Genomic DNA, 22,071 nt, shown 5'->3' with positions numbered 1-22,071 from the left:
AGATAATGTTGTGAGAAGTTGAGGGGCACGTAACCGCCGGTCACGACAGCCAGGGACACACGCCGACGAGAGAATGGCCACCATCGTCTTCTGCGCGGCGAACAAAACGACGAGACATTGTTTAGTTGCGCATTTTAAAAGACTTGCTGGTGCAACTGCAAGTGAGACGCACTTGCCGTTTTCCGCCACACGCAGCTCGTCGTTGACTTCGCTTCCGGGAACGCGATGGTTTTCCAGGGCTACCGGGGTGAGGTTTATGTCCCATGGGACCGCAGGCAGATCCGCTGCAGCCGGACGAACCAGGAGGGGAGCGCTGGCGCTGAGCGGAGCCGCAGCAGCAGCAGTCACAGCAGCGGCGGCCGTAGCTGGGTTTCTAGCCAATGCTAACCACTTCCAGCGTGCAGAGATGGCAACGAGGGTCTCCCAACAAGCCGCCGAGAAGACGGAGCAAGTCGAGGGGGACATTTTGGAGAGATGCCGGGGGTTCATGTCGCCTCCGGTGACCGACGTCAGCGTGCTGCAGGGGAGGAAGGAGGAGATGCGCACCAGGATGGAGATGCTGATCATGGAGACACAGGCCGAGTTCTGCAGGGCTCTGGAGGAGGTGGACGGCGGCGTGTTTAAGGTGGACCGGTGGCAGAGGAAAGAAGGTGATGATGATGATGATGATGATTATGATAACAACCTGCAGAGATCAGTGCATAGCATTACAGATAATCAGCATCCAGTTCATCATAAAGTGTACTGTGTTTATGAGTTTGTCCATGCACAGGCGTTTTAAGACATGTTCTTTGTGCACAGTTACATGTTATAAAATGACAAAAAGGCTGGTCTGTAAACTCATTTGATTTCATTTCTGTGTGTGTGTGCGTGTGTGTCAGGTGGTGGAGGAATCAGCTGTGTAATGCAGGATGGTAAGGTGTTTGAGAAGGCAGGAGTGAATGTGTCCGTGGTGTTTGGGAACCTGACAGAGGAAGCTGCCAAGCAGATGACGAGCAGAGGGAAAGTGCTCAAGGGGAAAGATGGTGAGCTCTCGACCGGAAGATGTTTGTCAACCTGTGTTCACACTCGGATGTTCACTGATTGTTGCACCCAGCAAGAGTTAGGGGTGCTCCTAATATGCACTTAAGACCCCTTTGTATGTATCTTGTTGTCGGCTATGCCTGAACTGTGTCACTTGTGCTCTGTTTTCTCTCAGGGAAGCTGCCGTTTTGTGCCATGGGTGTGAGCTCCGTTATTCACCCCAAGAACCCCCACATCCCCACAGTGCACTTCAACTACAGATACTTTGAGATAGAGGAGGAAGACGGTGAGTGTGTCCATGTCGGGCCTTGATGTCAGCAGTTGTGTCCTGGTGTCAGTGACACTATTGACTACGTGAATGAATGATAACCTTTGTTTGCTTCTTCCTTTTCCCTCTGTGTGTGTTTCAGGCAATAAACAGTGGTGGTTTGGTGGAGGAACAGACCTGACTCCAGTTTATGTCAGTAAAGAAGATGCTTTTCACTTCCACAACACTTTGAAGGAGGCCTGTGACAAACACCATTCGCAATACTACCCTGACTTTAAGAAATGGTACAGTTTGGCTTAACATTAGTCCAGCTATAATACGAAAACAAGTTTTAATATTGTGGCCTATTGCTTTATATCTGAATGAAAATACACAGGTCAGTCAGAACATTAAAATCTGTTTTAATGTTCTGACTGATCCAGTGTATGTGGGTTTGCGTGTATATCCACACGTACGCCTGATTTCTGCATTTGTCTGTATGTGGATTACAATGGGTGTATCCTCACTGTAAGATAATGATAAGAGAACGTCTTGGTCTAAAATCTGCAGATGCAGAAAAACCGTTGGGCCGTGACGCTGGTCAGTATTTGAGAGGAATGGGTGTGGTTTATCTGATGTGGACTAATAACTAAATTTCATCATCTTAATTTGATGATTTTGGGAAATATACCAATTTCTTTCTTTCTAGTTGAGTTACTGGTGGGAGGATGTTATGTAACCTTTACCATCTCTTGGCTTTAGTTTTATATTTGATGGACAGACGTGAGATTCGTCATTCAAGCATATTTCCAAAGAAGTCATACTGTTCCTTTAAGTAGTGACCAAAGCATAAACAAGTATCAAGTTCAGTACCTCTAAAATTCACCTCTAAAAACACAACACCACCTCAAAGTGTAGTGCAGCTACTTTAAGGCTTAATAAAGGAGAAGCGACTATTTAAGACACAAGTTTTAAATAAATATTGATGGTTTTAGTCTGACAAGAAAAGTAAACGATTTTTCAAACCAGTTCTTCTGCTCTCTAGGTGTGACAGATACTTCTATATCCGCCACAGAGGTGAGACTCGAGGCATAGGAGGGATCTTCTTTGATGACCTAGACACCCCTAATCAGGAAGAAGCGTTCAACTTCGTTAAGAGCTGTGCTCGCACCGTGGTGCCCTGCTACCTGCCCATTGTATACAAACATCTCAATGACCCTGTTACTCCTGAAGAAAAGGACTGGCAGCAGGTACGACGAGGCAGGTGAGTGAAACGCACACAAATGAAGCCATGTTGTTAATTAGTAATGCATACATAGGAGACTGTTAAAAGGAGATTTTGTAAATTAATTTCTGTTTCATACTCAATGTAGCCAACTCAAGATTATTTTTTTCCCCTTTTGTTGTCACAAACCATACCAATAACTCACTGCCTTACCTCTACACCGACAGCAGCATCTGCTAAGATCTTAGTATTTCTCAAGGCAGCTATACATTACAAACCTAACCTTGAGTCCATCATAAAATTGCATCTTCAAGAGGTTACACAAAGGACCTATTTAAGATCGGTGATCTAATGATTAATAGCTGTTAATATGTATGTTTGTTTATTTTGTAAAAGGTAGAATAAACAAATGTAGATGAATGTTGAAAAAAAGCAAAAAGCTTTGCAGTGGACTCCATGCACAGCCTGTGTGGTCAGAAGCTGGAATGGATCCCAGCAGAGCTTACTGCCACAGCAGGGAGTCACCTAACTCACAACACAGAGAAATGAGTTAGTTTATGAAAAGAAAAAAGGATAGTAATAATGAGCCAGACTCTCCGTCAGGGGGTTGGATGGGTGAAATAAATGGGAGGAGGAGAAAGAAGAGGCTAGACCAGACCGACTAGTGAGAATGAGCTACGGCTCAGTCTAATCAGTGAAGTTAAGTAAACAGTACAAACAGATTCTACAGCCAAGAGTGCAGAGTCATGGCGTCGTGTGGCGCAGTGGGTTGAGCAGGCGCCCCATATGCAGAGGCTACAGTCCTCGCTGCAGTCAGCCCCGGCTCAAATCTCGCATCGGGCGGCCATGTACTGCATGTCATTCCCCCTCTCTCCGTCTCCCCATTTCCGGTCTCTCTCAACTATCCTATCAATTAAAGGCAAAACCCCCCAAAAATATACTTTATTAAAAAAAAGAGTGCAGTGTCATTTAAGCTATTTGCTAGCACACAAATGCATCAACTTTAAGCACTTGTTTTTTTCCCAAATAGTAAAGCAGAATAAGCTTGAACAGAAGCCACTAGCTGCCTGTAAGGAAACTAAATTCTCATTACAAATTCAAAATGTATGCATGTAGGATGGTGTGGATGAGTTATCTGTTGATTAAGGCTGGACACATCTGAACTTAAGGTGTCATAAATCAAATGAAGCCACATGTCTACAGCAGTTTTTATTTGTGTTGTAGATACGTGGAGTTCAACCTGGTGTATGACAGGGGAGTGAAGTTCGGCTTGGCCACGCCTGGCTCCAGAATCGAAAGCATCCTCATGTCCCTCCCCCTCACTGCCAGGTAAGACATCGCTCCCACCGAGTCAGCGGTTGCCTCTGCTAATGAGCTTTCTGTGTTTCTTGGTAACAAACTCACTTCTCATCCTCAGGTGGGAGTACATGCATGAGCCTGCCAAAGGTACAGCTGAGGCTGAGATGCTGGAGGCGCTACGAAACCCCAAGGAGTGGGTGTGACCGCAGCGTTCGCAGGCTTATGCATCAGTTATGGACAAAAACATCCAGGAAACCGTCTTTTTTGTACTTTATAAAGGTGTGACCTGTTCAACACCATCAGCAGCACTTATAACAATAATGTGAACTTTTATCTGCATTTGCCTAAAGAGTTTCTTAATCCACGCTGGTACTTTTCTCTCTACTGTTTGCTATGTTATTTTAAATCAATATTGATAATACTTGGGGGATGTGAGTCATTTAAAATGAGACACTGTGTTGTTAATTTCACCGACTGAGCCAGTATTTACTTCCTGGAGAAATCAAGTAAAACTAAATAATATAACTTCACAGGGCCTTTGACCTGTTTTTAGGTCATCTCACATTGATGATACTGAAGATGTGTTTGTGTCGAGCACTAGCTGTGTTTTTTCTACGCCTGAGCTAAATGTGGCTTGCTCTAGTTGAAGCTGTCTGAGCTCTGCTCTTCTTTAACGAGGCACTAAAAGGGAAAACAAGGACAAACTGAGCCACTGTGTTTTGTAGGTGTTCCACTACTCGCATCAAATGTTAATAAAACTGGTTTAGATGTCTAAGTGCATCTGCTCAACACAATGGGCTATTTTTGGCAAGCAAGGCTTAATGATATGAAATGAACGGCTCCCTGTTGAGCCCCATATACATTGTGTTTTAGGTCTTTCATTTGTGGTTAATGAGTCACTTCCTGGTTTGTTTGAACAGCAGTAAACAACACTTGGATCATGTTCCACACAGAGGATAAACATGGATAACAAGACAGGTGGTCTTGTTATCCAGAAAACATTCTTCACCACACAACCCCTCAAGTGATGTGCTTTAAAACAATTATACCCAAAAGCAATGGTTTGTGTATTTTATTAACATTTTACATAATACTCCAAATGAAATTCTTCCACCCTTAGTTACATAATGTCTTTTTGTTCCAGCACCTTAAAGTACATTTGACTATTACTGATATGACTATTGAAATCCCATTGTAATGGTTTCATTCTCAATTTCTTGTGACTAATTTTACACAATCATGTTCTTTTGTCCATTTGTCTCTCACCACTTTGATTCAGTTGAGACTGAACAAAGCCCAGCGTTGTTTAATCATCTTGTTAGTAAAATGATGATCCTTTGGGGAATTCAACAGGCAGGAGAACTGTAGAAATCTGGTTTAAATGCTCACTGTACACTTACAAAAACACATACTTACTCATTGGCAGCATATTTTAAAATGTTTTATTACAAATTAATTCAAGCTTTTGCACATATCAAGGATTTATAACAAGTCCCCTTGCATTTCATGTTATATAACATTTTGTTTGATAAGGCATTGTAAAAACAGGGCTCTGTCAGTAACAGTACAGCTGACCTAACCAAAATGGCTACCCCCTACCAGCACAACTCAGTTCAAGGTCATCACAAGTGCTGAGGTTCAAAGGTCGACGCACAAAAAAGTACATTAACAGTAATAGTCAGTGCTCACGGGCTGTGAGGTGTAGACAGGAAATGTGTAAGTGAAAATTAGACATATTTGGTTTTTAGAGTGTATGCAGCAACATTGCATATAGATTATGAGCACTTTTTACCGGTTTATAGTGACATTGTTATTGCTGAGTGTCACGCTCAAGATATCAAACCACACTGTCCTATTCTTCCTTTAACAGCTCATTTTGAGCTTACACACAAAGTGCCTTCATTTATTCACAAACTAGTGTATAATCATCACATTAGTATCAATGCATTCACTGCATTCCTATGCAGTAAAAACAATCTCACTGTAACTTACTTTCACACACAGGCTATACATATTTATATACAGGAACATTACACATGCTAAACATGGACTCTGTCCATAGTGACATTAAATATGGACCCTCTCCCCTCCAATAACTCTTTTCCCATAAGCCTCTGTCTCTAATGCTTTCTGTCCCACATTCCTGTGCAAGTCACTCCACAACTTCACTGTAGCTGCAAACCTATTTGAAGAATCCTAAGTGTACTTTTAGTGAAACTAGCACAGTAGAAGACTTTGTGGCCACATATTCAACTCGGTTACATTTGCTTTAGGGGAAAGAGTGGGGAAAGATTTTCACAGTTAAAGCAGACTCTGAGAACTTTTCAGTGGCCCTGAACATGAGCATGGACTAGCAAGCACTGATGCATCAACCAGCGGTTCGGAGCCAGATCCAACCTCAATTGTAAAGACCAAGCTGCATGCATTACCAAAATGTAAGCACATAATGACACACATCGACACAATGTATATCAGCACACCCATAAACAACTAATGGCCTTGAACTCAGAAACATTCACCAAGTGTATAATAAAGTTGGGCCAATGCATTAGTTTGGCAACTTGATTGTTTAAACTTGCATTAAGTTTTAGTTTTGATAACAGTGAATCAAATTAGTGACTATAATGCAATAGGGCTTCTACTAGTATCTCAATGCTCCCTTTAACCCCCTATATAAAACTGAGGACAGCGTACAAGCAAAGCACGTAACAGCCAAGAGCTGAAGCAAATGAACTGCTCACCCAGATTCTTTTGTGATGAGTTGGTCAACCAAACCCGAGCTAACAAGTTAGTACTTCAATCAGATTAGTCATCTAGGAGTGAACAGTTGCACAAAGCTCATGATGCCATGACGAAGATGAGATGAATAATAGCTCTTCAAATAACATGACAAATGTTATACCTGATTTTGAATTTGATTTTGATTCTTTCCACCCCCTAGTGATCAAACATTATTTATTGCAACTTTAGTCTGAGTGTCACTAGAATCGTTGAGTGATTTAAACGTGCTTGAGGCTGGTGCAAAACAATATTGATGAATTGTAGAAAACGGTTGATGGAGACAGTGAGTACTTAGGTTTGACAACAAGGAAGTCAAAGTTGAACATAGTGAAAATAAGCGCAAAATATCTGTTATTAAGCACTCTAGTCTAAAAAATGGCACTAACCTTCAATAAAGCATTGGTCCAAACCCTATATACACTTAGAATAGTTGTCCTTCATTATGGCAATCCTAATCGTTTCTTCTTCACACCACATGCAACATTTCTTATGCCTGCAGAGTTAAATAATTTGTTACAGTGTAACAGCATAGATGCAACTTTAGGAAATTCAGCAGAGGTGTTGGTTGGTTTTGGTATTCCAGTATTACTTACTCCTTCCTGCCATTACTTCACCTCACTGATGAAAAGTTAGTGCAAATTTCAACAGCACTGGCGCTGGCAAAGATTGCATTAGTCCATTGACCAGACAGTTATTAGTGTTTCTGGTTGTGTTGAGTGAGGAAGGCTGGTGATACCACAACAGTGGCGTTGCTAGATGATAGGAGTCTTAGTGTGGGTTAGGGCTTTTGTTGGGGGTGGTAGTGAAACATGGGGTTACTTCCCGTGGCCGTTGACACTAGCAGTGCTGGTGGTGGTGACAATATCCTCGTACTGTGGAGGCGGCTCCGTCTCTATCTGGACGTCTGCATGGCCCACGGCCTCCTCGTAAGATGGCGGCGGGTCTCCAGCGCTTCCTCTCCCTGAAGTGATCTCTGAGCCTGGATAAGCTGGGCTGCTGTGGACACTGAGTTCTGATTGGTCACCATGGTGGTACTCCCTCCCCCAATGGTCCATAGAGACCACGGACAGGACGTGGTCATGATGCGAGTGTCCCAGGCTGGGGCTGCGCTGCGAGCGCTTACGGGAGTGGCAGCGCCAAACGGTGATGGCGACGGCAGCGATGATGAACACAACCAGCAGCAACGGCACTATCAAGTAGAGAGAGTGGACTCCGCCCACCACCGTCTCCAGGCCTCCAGACGGACTGCTCTCACGCACATATTCCTCCCAGAATCGTCTCTGCAGCCGGTCACAGCAAAGACACAAAGACACAGACAGAGTCAAAAAAGATTGCTAAAATGATTTCTTCAAGACAATACACAGCTACATTTGTGCAGGATGTATTCATGGTGGCAAATAATTGTTTCCAAAGTCATGGCACACACAGTATTCATTGTACAAAAACTTTTTACATGGATCACTGCAACACAAAAGCAGCAGACAAATACACCCAAACAAAAAGAGACCACTGCACGTCCATCTGCGTGACTTTGCTCTCGGGCCGCTCACAATACGCCTCCCTCTCCAGCAAGCACTCGGCTGTTCTTCCTGCTGATAATCATCACTTCCTGAAAAAACACCCACATTCCACGAGCTACCAGTCTTGGCGCAGGATTTATAACTGGACACATGAACCCTACAAAACAGCACGGAGAGGAATAGCTTTGATTTTGTTTCGCGGGGTGGCTGGTATCAGTTACGCAGCAGTAGTAATATTGATTTGTGGATTTTTTACCCCTGGCAGGGACTCCTGTTTCCTGCTGCTGTTCCGAATAAGAGCTAATCAGGAGAGTTGTTGTAGTATCCTGTGTGTTTTCCTTGTTGCTTAATGGCCACAGATGAACTGTGATAAAAGTTGCGTCTGCCCCAGTCACAAGCTGACCAGGAAATGCCTGAACACATGACTGTCTGCTGGAATCAACATCCCAACATAGACAGCACAATGGATGACTAACTCAATCCACCTGACCACCTAATGCTGAAAAACAAAGACCACTTTATGTTGTTAATGTGTTGCAGGTGTTTCAATTTGTTCTACTTTGTCGTTCCTGTGTGTGTAGTCGGTTTTCAGTAGAGAAAGAACTGTAGGTCTGCTGTCACGTGTCACTTGTCCCCTCACCGTCTTCTCATCGTTCTCAAAAGCCTCACGGGCCTCCTCATAGGTGCAGATCTCTTCCCGGCACTCCCTCTGGATGTCACCCTGCTTCACCTCCTCCAGCCAGAAGTTGGCCCTGCGCAGCCGCCGCAGCACAGAGTGGGCTGCGTCCGCCGGCAGGAACACTGAGGGGAGGGTGATATAGGTAAAGTGGAAGAGGAGACAACAGACAAGGGCAAAGGGCGGGGAAGGACGGAAGATTGAGAGATTTGTGAGAGATAGAAAAAAATTGCATGAATCAAGATAACAGGAGGAGACATTAGAGGGTAGAGGTGATTCAGCACGGCAAACAGCAGGGAGGAGACAAAGCAGGGGAATTAGGCAATGATGGACAGTACTGAAAAAGAGAGGAGGATAGAGCTGCCAAAAAATGCAAGGAGGGAAAAAAGGGAGAGAGGGAGAGAAGAGAGGTGGGGACTGAAACAAAGGCAGCAGAGCAGAGCAAAGCCGAGCGCTGCCCAGTGCCCACATTTCTGCATAAAAACAAAAGTTCCTTTGATTTCGGCATCAATCCATGGGCCACATAAGAGAAACTGGAGGAATTAACTTAGTGAGACACAGCGCCGCTCTGTTTCACACATCCAGGAGAAAAACATAAACTCTCCGACAGAAACTGTTGCACGAGATGCCACAACATGCCCTAGGAATTAAAGATTTGCAAGTGATGGCCTCTGTGTGACTCATGAGTTCAAGGATGTGATCAGCACAAGACTTGAAAGAAAAAGAAATAAATAAGTAAGCTGCAAAATGCAGAAAAACAAGAAATACCTCCAGGAAAGAATTGTGTGCTAAAGAAAACAGAAAAAACCTGAAGAGTTGCATTCCAATGACAAAATTGTGTTTGACAAACAATGTGGGAGATACGCACAATAGAAAACAAAAAAAGCAAGAAATTGGAGAAGAGTTTATAAACAAAGTGATAAAGTTCAAGTGAATTTCTCTGCTTGTGGGCAGGAATATAATCTCAGTAAACTTACCACTCCCCATGATTCCTGCGGGTCTGTTTGGGATGATTTATCTGTAGGAAAACAAACACACACACACTAATAAAAAGCTTTGAAGCTGCTGATACAAACCAGACCATAACGAACTTTGGCTGCATTTCAAAAACTGCACCTCTTCCTCTGTTTCTTTCCTCAGATAAACATTTAGAGAGCAAGACTGGACATTAGCCTACTGCTGGTTTGGCTCCACTGAACTACAGAAATGACCTAATAAATTACATGTGACTCATATGTCACATTATCAAGAAATATCTGGACCATCTGTAAGGAGTCAAATCATTTATAACATTACTCAGTTGAGGACATTTGTTTTACAAGTGGGTTGTAAAATAGTACAGTAGGAGTAGCTAATAGTTGTATGGTATGTCTGATATTTATTATGCTTAAGGTTAAAAAAAAAATACTAGCCTAGTAATTAAAATGATAATATTATTGTTTTAACGGACTGCTGTTAAAGGGCGTTGCTGTGTTGTCAAAGTGAGACATCCTTGACAGAGGTGTCGATGACCAATGGCGGCTGTAGGCCAGTGTTACACATGGATGTCTTACGGGAATCCTGCTCGTTGCTGCCCAAAATAGATCCCGGGCAGCGGAAACATCACTAACAAAGCGCCGCCGCCCCGTTACTCACATTATCAGCGCGACATAACAACAAACGGAGGCTTCATTGTTTCTTCAACACCATTGTTCAACATTGTTGGCTAAGCTCCACTGCGGCTGTTGCCGGCCTGTTCTCGCACCGTACGGCCGAGAGTCGTCCAGCGGGCCGGGGGTTGGTGGGGTTACAGCGCCCAGCGTATTGACAAGCTGGGGATGATTTGTAGGATCAGTCCGCCTTCAGCCGCGGATGCGATTTTAACCAGCGACGCACGATTCAAACGACAAATGGAGTCGATAGAAAGTCCTCCGCTATGTAAGGCAGGGTCGACTTCATATCGAGAAGGTGTGTCAGTGAGGAAATTAAAGTTCATCACTCCGGCTTACCTCGTTTTGTCCCCCAATATGCGCAGAAACGGTCCCCCGTCTGCTCCGCTGCTCCTGAGTGCGGCGCAGGCGCGTCGGCTCTGTTTGCGTGCAGCGGACCACGGCGTGGCCAGGCCCCCCAGTTAAAGGGACAGTCCACACAGCAGCAGAGATCACGCTCACCCATCACTGATGGCAACCGATGGCAACACAGTAGTAGTTAGTCCAACATAATGGAGTTTAAATAGCTTTAGTAATCATATTGAAATTTGAACTACGGTAGATTATTATTGGAATATAACAGAATTTAATCTCCAAACAATTGCACTGTTTTTTTTAATAGATAACTAGGCTACATCTAATAACTAGGCCTATACTATGCTAATAACACAACAAAAACAACAATAGTAATCATAATTAAAAAAAAAACCCAACAAGCCTACACCTAATGATGGAATTTGTTAATTTCTCACGTCAATGTCCTGCAACAAAGGACTCTGACTAGGGTTTTTTTTGTAGGGTAACCTATTACCTACCAGACTTCCTCACATTGTTGTACTGTCTCAGAAAGAAAAGCTGCTGTTGTTGGCTACTGTTGCCTTCAAAAATTTCACTGCTAGAAATAGCACATATTTAAACATCAGTGCCTACTTGCATACACTTCTTTATAAGGAAAACTGGCCAATGGGTGACACTCTGACTCAGATAGCTGCGTGACAAAAAGGGTTAGAGAATGAGACAAAACAAGTGAAAGAAAATTCAGACCTGAAGCAAACACAAGAAGACAGGGATTTGCAAGAGTGTGCCTGGTCTATATGAAAAATTGAAAAAAAAAAAAAACACCTGTTGAACTGATTTCAAGAAACATTACACAAAGTCTGGATAAATGTCCTAATTCTGAAGTTATAAAAAGGAAAACAATCAACAGTGTTGGTTTCATAGAGATTTATCTCACCCATAATGTCATGAAGAAATGTGACTTTAAATTTCAAAGGATGCCGGGGTAGGATACATAGCCTATACAGAACTTTCAGGATGACGCCTTTGGTGAACATGTACACTGAAATATATGCAACACAAAGAAGACCTCAATGACTTTCTACCTACATGCTGCAGGTAGCAGCACTGCTCCTGGTAAAACCAAAACACTCCTTTAATACTCTCTCACTCTCTCTCGAAATGGTCAGAGTGCACCTGCACTTTTTGTGAAATGCTGACATATAACAGTGCTACACATATGATCCACACATGCACACACTTTCAAAGCTGTCGCTCAGTCAAATGGAAGAAATACAGCTGACAAAGCTATTAAAGATTTTGCAAGATTTGCATTTGCCAAGTTGTAAAAAAAAAACAAAAAAAAAAACTACATCAGTGACCACAGCATCCTACTTACAATAGCCTAAGTATTCTTCTATAGAAAGTCCTATTGGCTTTATTATTATAACAGCTGACCATGGTTGGATGTGAGTGTCCATTGGATCATCAGAAATCTTAGTGAGGGCGTCAATGACTTAAAATTGCTTCAACCTAATAAAATAAAACTTTGCAATCCTTCATCATCTAGAACTTGTTGGCTAAGACCGGTGGACAACACATTTCGAACCATGCAGATCGGTAGTTTCCACACATCTCCATAATTGGATCCCACTAGAGCAAAGTCCTGATTCAAGTCACTGGGTGTTTCTCCCAATTCTAAGGCAGAGTCTATAAGATTTTCAAAAAAAAAGAAAAAACAATTAAAAACTTATACAAGAGAAATACTGCTTAATCATCACCTATGGGCTTTTACTTACGTGTGGCGGTGACTGTGTATGTGAGCCCCCCCCCCTCTGCCTGTATTTTGATGTTTTGGTGTAGATGGGACAGTTCTGGGCGGGACTTGGTGTGTTTTCCCCAACCACTGACAGAAAAACCAAGGGAAAGAAAGGGAAATACAGTCCGAATGAAGCACTAGTGCATCGGGCCCATACTCAGCGATCGCCAGGAACAGGAAGTTTGAGGGCAATGCCATGACGAGTAGGCGGCTCTACCTGGGCCTGCAGCAGCCCTCCTAGTTGCAGCATAGGCTCTAGCGCTTCACTCAGACTATATTTCCTTTTCTTCCCTGGTAAGTATCTGCTATTTCTCCCGGCTTGACAGCATCCAGTCACTATCTTGGCGGTAGAATCAAATAATCAAAGGAGAACTTTGAAGGCCGAAATTGAGAAGGGGTGTATGTCAACTGCAGTTGAACATGGGTCAGTCCTGACAATTCAGGAGCGGGGTGAGTGTGCAGTTGAGCTCAGGAGGAGGGGTCCAGTTTGAATGTTGTGTTTACAAACTGCAACGAACAAACCTACAGACCCTACCTTTAACCCTCCAATAAAATGTGTACCATTATCTGATCTTTAAGATGAAACTCAACCTTGTTAAAATGCATTGATGCAGGACAGGTGTCTGTTCTCATTTGTGCAACTTTAAGATGTAGAGTTTGGAGTTATCTATTATTTAATTTATGAACATGACATATATTTATTGGCAGTACAGAATGTTTCCATGTTCAGTATCATCTGATTGTGAAAACAAGTCTCTCCCTGTGGCAATAAAGACTCCCTACCTGCTTTAATTTAGCTTTTTTTTTCACTCTAATCAGCTGTGGTGCACTGCCAGCAGGTTATTGATGGTAGAGGAAGAGACAAGAGTCATCAATTTGTTTCCACACGATTTAACTTTTGCTTAATGTTCTGTGTCAATCAATTTGAACTCTCAGTCTCAGCAGTCACATCTTGTACCTCACACATGTGAGCATGTGTGTTTCTCAGCAGCAGTGTAACATTAACACTGATGAGGTTTTGTGGTTAGTCCAGACTCTCTCTCTGTATGTGTGTGTGTGTGTTTCTTCTGTTTGTGCCCATCGAGTCTCTACTGATTACTATCTGTAATCATCAGTAATGATGTTGAAAGTCTTTGCCTCAAGAAACAGTTGACCTACACTCCTGTAGCTCAAAGACACACAGACACAGATACACATACAGAGAGAGAAAGGACCTAGTGAGAGATGGGGAGTTATATAAACCTAAAAGAAATAATATACATGTGTTTGGTTGTGATTGAAGAAACTGATTTATTCATCAGATGCCCGCTGTTTCTGTACAGTAATTCAATGATCCCACCAAACGTTTCAAATGACAAGAGCCTAACACAGATATTGTAATTTTATTTAACTGTTACTCTGAAGTACATTTTCTTAGTCTACATTGTGCGTGTATGCATGTGCGTGCATGTGTACGTGTGTGTGTGTGTGTTAATCAATATGGATTCATTCTGAGATTCTTCCCTAAGGAAAAAGAATTAGCCAAGTTCAATTAGGAAAAAAATGAGCAGTGTAAGCTTCCCTCAGCTCAGTGTGTGTGTGTGTGTGTGTGTGTGTGTGTGTGTGTGTGTGTGTGTGTATGTGTAAAACAGAAATGGGGTGTTAAACAAAGTGTAACCTGAAGAGACAGCAGAGAAAGAGGAGTACAGTTAAGTGTGTCATAAGAAAAGCAATCAAAACCACTAAAACTTATTTTCCCCACACTGGATGTAAGTTAAGTGGCTGCAGTTTTCTGCATAAATTTGACATTTCTCCCCAAGAGTACAGCAGCAAAACCTCTAACAACGCATCTTCACCACAATTTTCCATTACATTTTAAAGATGGTCACACTCTGTCTGACACACTCACACTGTGCATGAAGCCTTGAAATAAAAAAGAAGGTTCCGACAAACCATAATGAAAAGTTTATGCAGATTTTATCCATTGTACTTTTTTTTGGTTTTAATACACCATTTGAGTGAAGTCAGTTACATGACGATGTTTTTTTTATAATATTTTTTATATTCTCATTTTTCTACAGCTATTGATAACTTTTTCAGATAAATAGCCCACATAGTTAAACATTGTTTAAAATATGTGTATTACAATTTAGCAAATAAATGTAACTACACAGTAGGCATTCCTTAACATAGGCTATGTATAACATAATATTGATCATACCACAAAATAAGCAATTCTGCTGCATATTTAATACTTCTACTATTTTGACACTGAGTAAATGTTATTGATCTGTGGCTACTTTTATTTAAGTCAAAAAATGTGAATGCAAGAGTTTTACTTGCAGTAGCCTAGTCTATCTAGGAACTGTTTTCTACAGTGTGACAAGTATCTCGCCCCATCAGGCTGTTGCTCGGTGAGAATGATTGAAACACCACCAATCCATGGAAAGCTACGCAGCTCACTTCAAGTCCCACATTGTTCTTGCCCTGTCATCTGTGAACATGAGGAGAACCAGAGAGAGGGAGAGAGATGCTGTGTAGTTGGCAGCAGTCGTAGGCACTAGGACCCAGCAGGTGCAGCAGCCTCATGTTATTTCAGTGATGTGCAGCTCTCTCCCAGTCAGCAGAGAGCTGGGACCACGGCGGCAGCGGCAGCAGCAGCAGCAGCAGCAGCAGCAGCGTCCTCCAGACTCAGGACGCGCAGCGAGCAGCGAGTCCCCATCCTGCTAGAGCACGGGGACGGGCAGGGGGGGACTAGCATAACTTCTGCCCACTCGTTTTGTAAACTTTAGGAACGATACGCATCCCACCTTTTTGTGTTTTTCCCCCCTTCTCCTTTGAGTTTATTTATTTTTAATGAGTGAGCTACTTTAGATCGGCGATGGCTTCATCCGTCAGCGGCGCAGAGGAGGTCCGGGTGTCGGCGTTGACGCCCCTAAAGTTGGTGGGACTGGTGTGCGTCTTTCTCGCGCTCTGCCTGGATGTCGGCGCCATGGTGAGCCCGGCGTGGGTCACGGCAGACGACCAGTACTACTTGTCCCTGTGGGTGTCCTGCTGGAAGCCCGCCAGCTCCGTGGAGTGGTCCTGCAACAGCACGCTGACCACGGGTGAGAGAGAGACACACACATACGTCAATGTGCCTGTAGCCCCAGACACACACACACACACACCACTGATGGGGTGGTGATGGTGATGATGGTGATGATGATGCGCCACCATGTTGTTTGGAACTTTTACACCGGGTGGGTGTTGTAGTTTCAGGGATGTTTGCACCCTCCGAAATGGCAGAATTATTATGGGGTGCAGACAGACACCCACATTCATATTCAAATGAAAGTCATGATGCACCGCGCGCAGGGATAACAAAGGGTCCCAGCAGACGGTGCGCTTTCTGAACCAATCTATTCTGTGGGTGAGAATTATAAAACACCACCCTCGAGAGTGCTAAATGTTAATTACTTTATAATTAGCTATTGCCTGATTAATTTAAACTGCAGAAGGTTCCTACATGAAATAAGGCAGAGAACAATGGGGTGCACATTACTGTTTTCGAAGTGAGTCTGATTGATATTAAAGGACTTACCTTTGATTTTTTTTTTTTTATCTGGCTAGTTAAGTTTTTCCTTTACACATTCGCCCAGTACGACACTGAAAGATGTGGGAATTTCGCCTCGCCAGGAGCGGTCCAGCTGGGGTTTCATTTGGCCTTTTGTTGCGCACAAAATGAGCCTTTGTGTGGGTTTCTTCACCGGCCAAGGAGCGAGGGCAACTCAGAGCAGAGAACTCCCCAGAGATCCAGATGCCTGGAGATTAGTAACCAGGGAAACAAGTGAAGCACTCCAGAAATGCTGATTTTCTCTATTAAGGAAACTTCTGTTATGGAGTCCCCATTAGGCTTGTTTTCATATTTCCATCACAGCTGGTCATTCAGGGAGAGGGGTAAAAGAAAGAAAGAACTGGTATCACTATAAACAGAATGAACAACAATCAATCATGATTTCAGGAAATGCCTTAACCTGACAACCATAAATTTGATCTAAAACAATTTAATGCTAATTTGTTTTATTGCAACTGATCCACCTCTGGCAGGCCTCAGTTTGTGGTATTGGGATGTGGTGTTGGATTGTAAGGTGCACAAAATAAATAACAAACACATGTCAAGATACAATCAATGTCCAATACAAACACCACAATAAATAACCTTGTAAATCGCCAAATAGCTCAGAAAAACTAAAAGTTCTGGACTTTTATCAGGCTTTTTTTTTTAAGTAGGGTTGCATGACTGTATTATTATTATTTTGTGCTTTTAACCTAAAAGTTGTCTGAACTATTCTGCAACTAAAGAGGACTTAACCTGCACTTTGTCCCTGAGCTTATTGTTTGTGTGGGTATCTGTGTGCTCCCATTGTGTGTGTATATATTTATATATTTAGCCACCTCTGACCTTCTCCTGTGTTCTTTGTGGTGATTGGTGTTTGTGTTGGTCTGACAAAATGTTTTCTTTCTGACTGAGAGATGAGTAACTGTGGGTCATGCTGGCCCCCGTCCTCCTCTGTCAGCGTAGACAAAGTGCACTTTGCTGCTTTATAAAGACATGCAGTCTCCGTGTCAGCTCTCAACTCTCAGCAGTAGCATACCACAGTAAATGCACACAGCAAACTGCCCATTTCCCCGGGCCTGTGCTTGGCTAGGCTTATTGATTCGAATCCCAGTAATCAGTTTCTACTCCCCTCCTCACGTCAGCCCCCCAATATTTCCTCAGTGTCATGCTCTGGGCATTAAATAAATCCTGTTAGTCTGAAACACCAGCTGGCTGCTCAGATGTTTTGGGCTTGTACAGCAAGGCCTGAGTGTGTGTGTGTGTCTGTGTGTCTGGGAAAACAAAATAACATTCAGTGTGAATTAGAAAGTAAACATAAGATATTGTCTTGTTACAGGTTTGTGGAGTGTTAAACAAATACAGACAAGTATCTCTTTCTGTTCTCTCTCTCACACACATACTTGTGCAAGGGGGTCAGGGGTAAAGTATAAAAGACACAGCGTCGATACAGAACTAGGAATGTGGAACGGTCGTGCAAGAGCAATGTGTGTCGATGCCGGGTCGGTGTGAGATGAGGGGACAAATGTGGAGCCAGTATGTGAGCAAGTCCAGCTCTATCACACTCAGTGATGGCAAAGTATATTCATAAGTTAATATGTTACAGACCCCATAATTGGGTGATTTCCCATTCCCACTGAGGGAGGTCACGGTACAGTGTGGGCCACGTAGGGCTGGTTGGGGTTCAGTGTCTGTGGGCTGTTGAACCAGGAGCCTCTGGTTCAAGTTCTTCCCCACTACCTACACTTCTCCATCCTGCTGCCCTGAGCCAGTGACTGTGAGTGTGTGTGACAGCCAGAGAGATACTGGAGGCTCTTCTGTGACACAAATCTTCCCACCATTGTCTCAGACAAAGAAACTGAAATGGGGCCCTGAAGGATTTTTTCGATTAACACTTCAGCAGCCCCTGACATGCACACGGGGGACTATAATTAATGCTCAGATTGGATCTTGTGTACTGTATCTCCTTTTCCATCTGTCATCACGCGGGGGCTCAGATTAATAGTTTGGCGCTTCCTGCTCTTCGAAGCCTTTGAGCACTCCGACTCTGGCTGTGTTTCTTGCACCGAGTACACAGGGGTGTGTTCCAAATCGGAGATGAGATGACTTTCTGCATCCTCCTGTTTCATGGGTGCACTGATAAGGCTTTTTTGGTTGCACAGACTGTCAGGGCTGAAGGCACCAAACTGACCTAGAGAGGAATATCTCACCGACTATTTGCTTTGACAGCTGCAGGTCGCGTCGCCATGGCCCTCTTCCTGAGAGGCAGACAGTGAGGCAGTGGCAGGGAACGTCGAGGGGTCAGTCTTGAAGGGGGCCCTCATGTTGTGCAAGCTGGGAGGCTGGAGGGAATGGGTGCTCTGCTTTTTGTGGGCTTGTTCCAACATCCTGTGGTGACAGGGCCCATTTTTAAACTCTAAATCCTGATCCATATTTGGTCAAAAGTAGTTGATGTTTGTTTTTATTTGAGCTGCTTGGCCCCTGGAATAAAGTTTCCCTCCAACACGAGTGGGAACTGTATTTTAAGCAGCTTATGCTCCGTCACTTTCTCCCCGCTGGTGAATGTTTTAATGATTTTCTGCCTCAATGGAGAGGAAATATTCTTGGCAATTCTTAATCTTTTTTTTTATTTCCCTGGCTCCATAATAAACAATACCATGTATACTCGCTAAAAAAAACAAAAATACACAAAACATATTCAAACTGAAGACTGTCAATGTTAACTTCTCCACCCACTGTAATATTGGATCACTTATGTAGAGCCCAATCCCCTTTATGCTTTGATGTTGTTTATTTTTTTCCCTCCCACTGCACTTTAAATGATTTCCTCCTGTGTAATCAAATGCTTCATCATAATATCCCCTGCCTGTTTACATGTAGACCTCCTGCTTCCTTGAGGACACAGCAGCCACAAAACAGGGCCTTAATCTTCAACCAATATCATAAAGTGTGTCTCTCAACAGCTCTTATTTTAAGTACTCTAATTACGTCTGTCGATTGTGAGTGTTTGTATAGATTGCACAAAGCCAATGAAAATATCTTTTTGTTTTTATTTTTGTTTTCCACTCCAACAAAGGGCATAGTATTAGGAAGCAAGACTGACAGTATTTTTTTTGTTTTGTTTTTTTGTTCCAGTGGAGTGTTTTTGGAGTAAATCTGAATGAAATGCTGAGAATGCTGCTGAGCTGGCATCAGCCAAGAGGGAGGGATACTCATTATCTGAGTCACCTCACAGAATCACTTTGTCTTTCTGCTGCATTGGGATCCATTACCGAGCTGGTGAAATCAAGAGCGTGGCCAAGCGTACCCGCGTTTTTGTTTGTTCCTCGTCATCAAGCCCAGCAAAAGTGCTGCGCTCCGTTTGCGAGGGTGGTTAGGTTATCTATCTGCTGCTGCATGATTCACATTCTTCTCCTTTTTCTTCTTTTCCTGCCACTGGCCCTGCCGGTGGATCCCCAGCAGCTCACATCAAAAACATTCAGAGCCACGGCCATAGCTTCTCAGAATATGCACGCTGGGGGAGCTGTCTCAGCCCCCCGAACCACAAATAGTTTGTGTTTACTCTGCGGTAATTTATTTTTCTCTTGTGTGAGATTGAGCATGGCAGGGTGTTACTGTGGCTCACCAATATGGTCTGTGACCCACTCTGCTGCCTCTCTCTCTTTCTTTTCTTCCTTTTATCCCTCCTCATATATCTCTCCACTTTTCTCGTGCTGTCAACGGCGCAGACACAGCTCTCCAGAGTAACCTCGTTTTAGCTACCTATGTCACGCTCTATCTCAGAGTGATTTCATGGCCCCCCTCCTCCTCTCTGTCCTTGTGTGTGTGTGTGTGTGTGTTTGTCTCAGACTGGCAGATAGCCACGCTGGCCTTGCTGTTGGGGGGGGCAGCGCTCACCCTGCTCTCCTTCCTCGTGGCACTCGTGTCCCTGTGCTTCAGCTCCAGGAGTCGCTGCTACAAGCCCGTTGCCGTCATGCTGTTCTCTGCAGGTACGTAAAGAGACTGCATCCTTTTTGAAGAAAAAACACAAAGAAGAGTTAAAGCATGATCCAAAAACATAAAGTAAAGACTATTATAAATTGTTCATTTATATGTTTGTTTGTTCTTTTTTACATGAGTACCTTCTCTCGTTTCCCTTTTTTCCCTTTACAGTGGTGCTTCAGGTTTGCAGCTTGGTCCTGTTCCCCATTAAGTTCATAGAGACGGTCAGCCTGAGGGTGTACCACGAGTTTAACTGGGGCTACGGCCTGGCCTGGGGATCCACCATCTTCTCTTTCGGAGGCGCCATCCTTTATTGCCTCAACCCGAAGAACTACGAAGATTACTACTAAAATATGTGAAGCAAGAGGAGAAACCAGGACTCTCTTGTTTCACCAGTCTCCTTCTCAGTTATAGGAACTCTCTGTTTGTTACACAGTGCACAACCACAGACTAGAAAAATAGCAAAAACAAACGCTTACTCTTAGTTTCAGAGCTGGAAACAAGCTCCTCCATTTGATACTGTGAACTTATTGTCTCAAAGACTATCCTCACTTTATTGGACTGAGGCCACATGCTCTCTTAGGGGGCTTTGGCAGAAAACCCTGACTGTGAAAAAGAAATCCAAAACCAGACCGTTTACTTTGGGAGAGAATGTCACCATTCAGATAAAGCTGCGTCCCCTTTAAGTGGAACTCCAGTAGGTCTTAGATTTGGCCTGGAAATCTGGAGGGAACAGATGGATTCACTGACCCCATACCAGGACGAATTGGTGGACTAATTAACCAATCAGAGCAGAGGAGGCAGAGGAATGAGGTAAACTCGGGCCAATCAGGGAATTAACAACTCCAGGCAGGAAAACGTCTTCTTGAAGTCATATCCCGAGAATGACAAAGCGAGGAAGACAAGGCACACCTAAGGAAATGCAACATGAGAAACATGGCCTAGTCTTCTTCCTCCAGTAGAGTATAATAGATGAGTCAAAACATGTCATGAAGCTCCAATGGACTGGCTTTATTTTCTCCTGCCTTGTTTGGGTCTATTTAAAGGGTCAGCTACCATAAGACAGTAAAAAAAAAAACTCCCCACAAGCACCTTCCAAATCATGTCAGACTGGTGAGAGAAGCATTTACTGGAAAATGAACAGCAGAGTCTGTCACGTGTAAATAGTGGTAAAAGCTTTGGCCAATAATGTAAGCCTGCAGCATAACCCGTTATACCGGCTTTTTGATAAAATTGTTGTATTATATGTAAGTATGTGCAGTAAGCACAGTAAAGTGATGTTCATTCCAAGCAGGCCAGTGGGAAGGAAGATGGCAAATGACCATGTCCGCCGAGTGTGTGTGTGTGTGCATGTCTGCATGACCGCATCACACGACGTGCTCACACACCTCCCCATGTGATGCCTCCTTATCTTCCCGCTCTGCAGGAATGGGAATGCTCTCAGTAGCCTAGGCACCATAAAAAATACAAAGATTTGCAGACGGGGAAAGTCTGTAGAAGAAAAATCAGTGTAGTTAATGAAAAAGTCAGTATATTTAGTTTTGCATCTAAGTTAAGGTCACTGACACAGTGCTTAAAGGAACTGCCAAAGTGCAATGTGCTGTGGGTGAGTAGTATTAAAGAGGACTTCAGTATCAGTTAAGCTGTAACTGGAAAGTTTCAAATCTGAAGGAGGACAGTGCAGCCATGGGAGTCAAGACCCGCGGGTGCAGAAGACCCACACCGATCTGCTCTGGTAACGCACATCCTCACAAACTTCATTCACGGTGGTCAAAAACTACAATTCCCTCTTCCAACATTAGTGAAAGTGAGTGTTTTTGCATGCCACTACAATCTGCTGCTGTATTTCCACTGGTTTGATTACTAATATAATAAACATTTACTGTGCAAAAACATGTGTGTTTGGTTCATCTGGGAAACAGGAGCATATGGGAGTTGTGACAAATCATGCGCACATGC

The 22,071-nt window shown here is 43.4% G+C and overlaps 3 protein-coding genes across 3 annotated transcripts; 2 read left to right on the top strand and 1 right to left on the bottom strand.

Moving 5' to 3' along the window:
* Positions 1 to 4,588, top strand: cpox (coproporphyrinogen oxidase). The gene is made up of 7 exons (XM_085774411.1): positions 1 to 650; positions 882 to 1,025; positions 1,199 to 1,309; positions 1,434 to 1,575; positions 2,316 to 2,534; positions 3,720 to 3,824; positions 3,913 to 4,588. Exons 1-7 carry the CDS (start codon positions 74 to 76, stop codon positions 3,995 to 3,997), a joined length of 1,383 nt encoding a protein of 460 aa, XP_085630537.1. The 5' UTR covers positions 1 to 73; the 3' UTR covers positions 3,998 to 4,588.
* A 2,780-nt stretch (positions 4,589 to 7,368) lies between these two features.
* On the bottom strand, positions 7,369 to 10,821 carry prrg1 (proline rich Gla (G-carboxyglutamic acid) 1). The gene is made up of 4 exons (XM_085774412.1): positions 10,760 to 10,821; positions 9,749 to 9,789; positions 8,736 to 8,896; positions 7,369 to 7,855 (listed from the first exon to the last, which is right to left on the bottom strand). The coding sequence occupies exons 2-4, from the start codon at positions 9,756 to 9,758 to the stop codon at positions 7,391 to 7,393; spliced, it is 636 nt and encodes a 211-aa protein (XP_085630538.1). The 5' UTR covers positions 9,759 to 9,789; positions 10,760 to 10,821; the 3' UTR covers positions 7,369 to 7,390.
* A 4,337-nt stretch (positions 10,822 to 15,158) lies between these two features.
* tmem47 (transmembrane protein 47) lies at positions 15,159 to 22,007 on the top strand. Its single transcript, XM_085774410.1, has 3 exons — positions 15,159 to 15,640; positions 19,980 to 20,120; positions 20,284 to 22,007. The coding sequence occupies exons 1-3, from the start codon at positions 15,415 to 15,417 to the stop codon at positions 20,460 to 20,462; spliced, it is 546 nt and encodes a 181-aa protein (XP_085630536.1). The 5' UTR covers positions 15,159 to 15,414; the 3' UTR covers positions 20,463 to 22,007.
* The last annotated feature ends 64 nt before the right edge of the window (positions 22,008 to 22,071 follow it).

This window comes from Trachurus japonicus, chromosome 4, assembly GCF_045865225.1.
Source record: "Trachurus japonicus isolate A0001 chromosome 4, Traja_1.0".
Classification (NCBI taxonomy): Eukaryota; Metazoa; Chordata; class Actinopteri; order Carangiformes; family Carangidae; genus Trachurus; species Trachurus japonicus.
Note: the sequence above shows the minus strand (reverse complement) of the source record. Positions and strands in the feature narration are given on the sequence as shown.

What these genes read in the sequence shown, in the direction of transcription:
- cpox (XM_085774411.1), top strand. Translation starts at nt 74, where the DNA reads ATGGCCACCATCGTCTTCTGCGCGGCGAACAAAACGACGAGACATTGT. An exon ending in TACCCTGACTTTAAGAAATG is followed by an intron (nt 1,576 to 2,315) that starts GTACAGTTTGGC and finishes TCTGCTCTCTAG; the next exon opens with GTGTGACAGATACTTCTATA. An exon ending in CAGCAGGTACGACGAGGCAG is followed by an intron (nt 2,535 to 3,719) that starts GTGAGTGAAACG and finishes TTTGTGTTGTAG; the next exon opens with ATACGTGGAGTTCAACCTGG.
- prrg1 (XM_085774412.1), bottom strand. An exon ending in TTGAGAACGATGAGAAGACG is followed by an intron (nt 7,856 to 8,735) that starts GTGAGGGGACAA and finishes GACCGGCTGCAG; the next exon opens with AGACGATTCTGGGAGGAATA.
- tmem47 (XM_085774410.1), top strand. Translation starts at nt 15,415, where the DNA reads ATGGCTTCATCCGTCAGCGGCGCAGAGGAGGTCCGGGTGTCGGCGTTG. An exon ending in CAACAGCACGCTGACCACGG is followed by an intron (nt 15,641 to 19,979) that starts GTGAGAGAGAGA and finishes TGTTTGTCTCAG; the next exon opens with ACTGGCAGATAGCCACGCTG. An exon ending in CGTCATGCTGTTCTCTGCAG is followed by an intron (nt 20,121 to 20,283) that starts GTACGTAAAGAG and finishes TTCCCTTTACAG; the next exon opens with TGGTGCTTCAGGTTTGCAGC.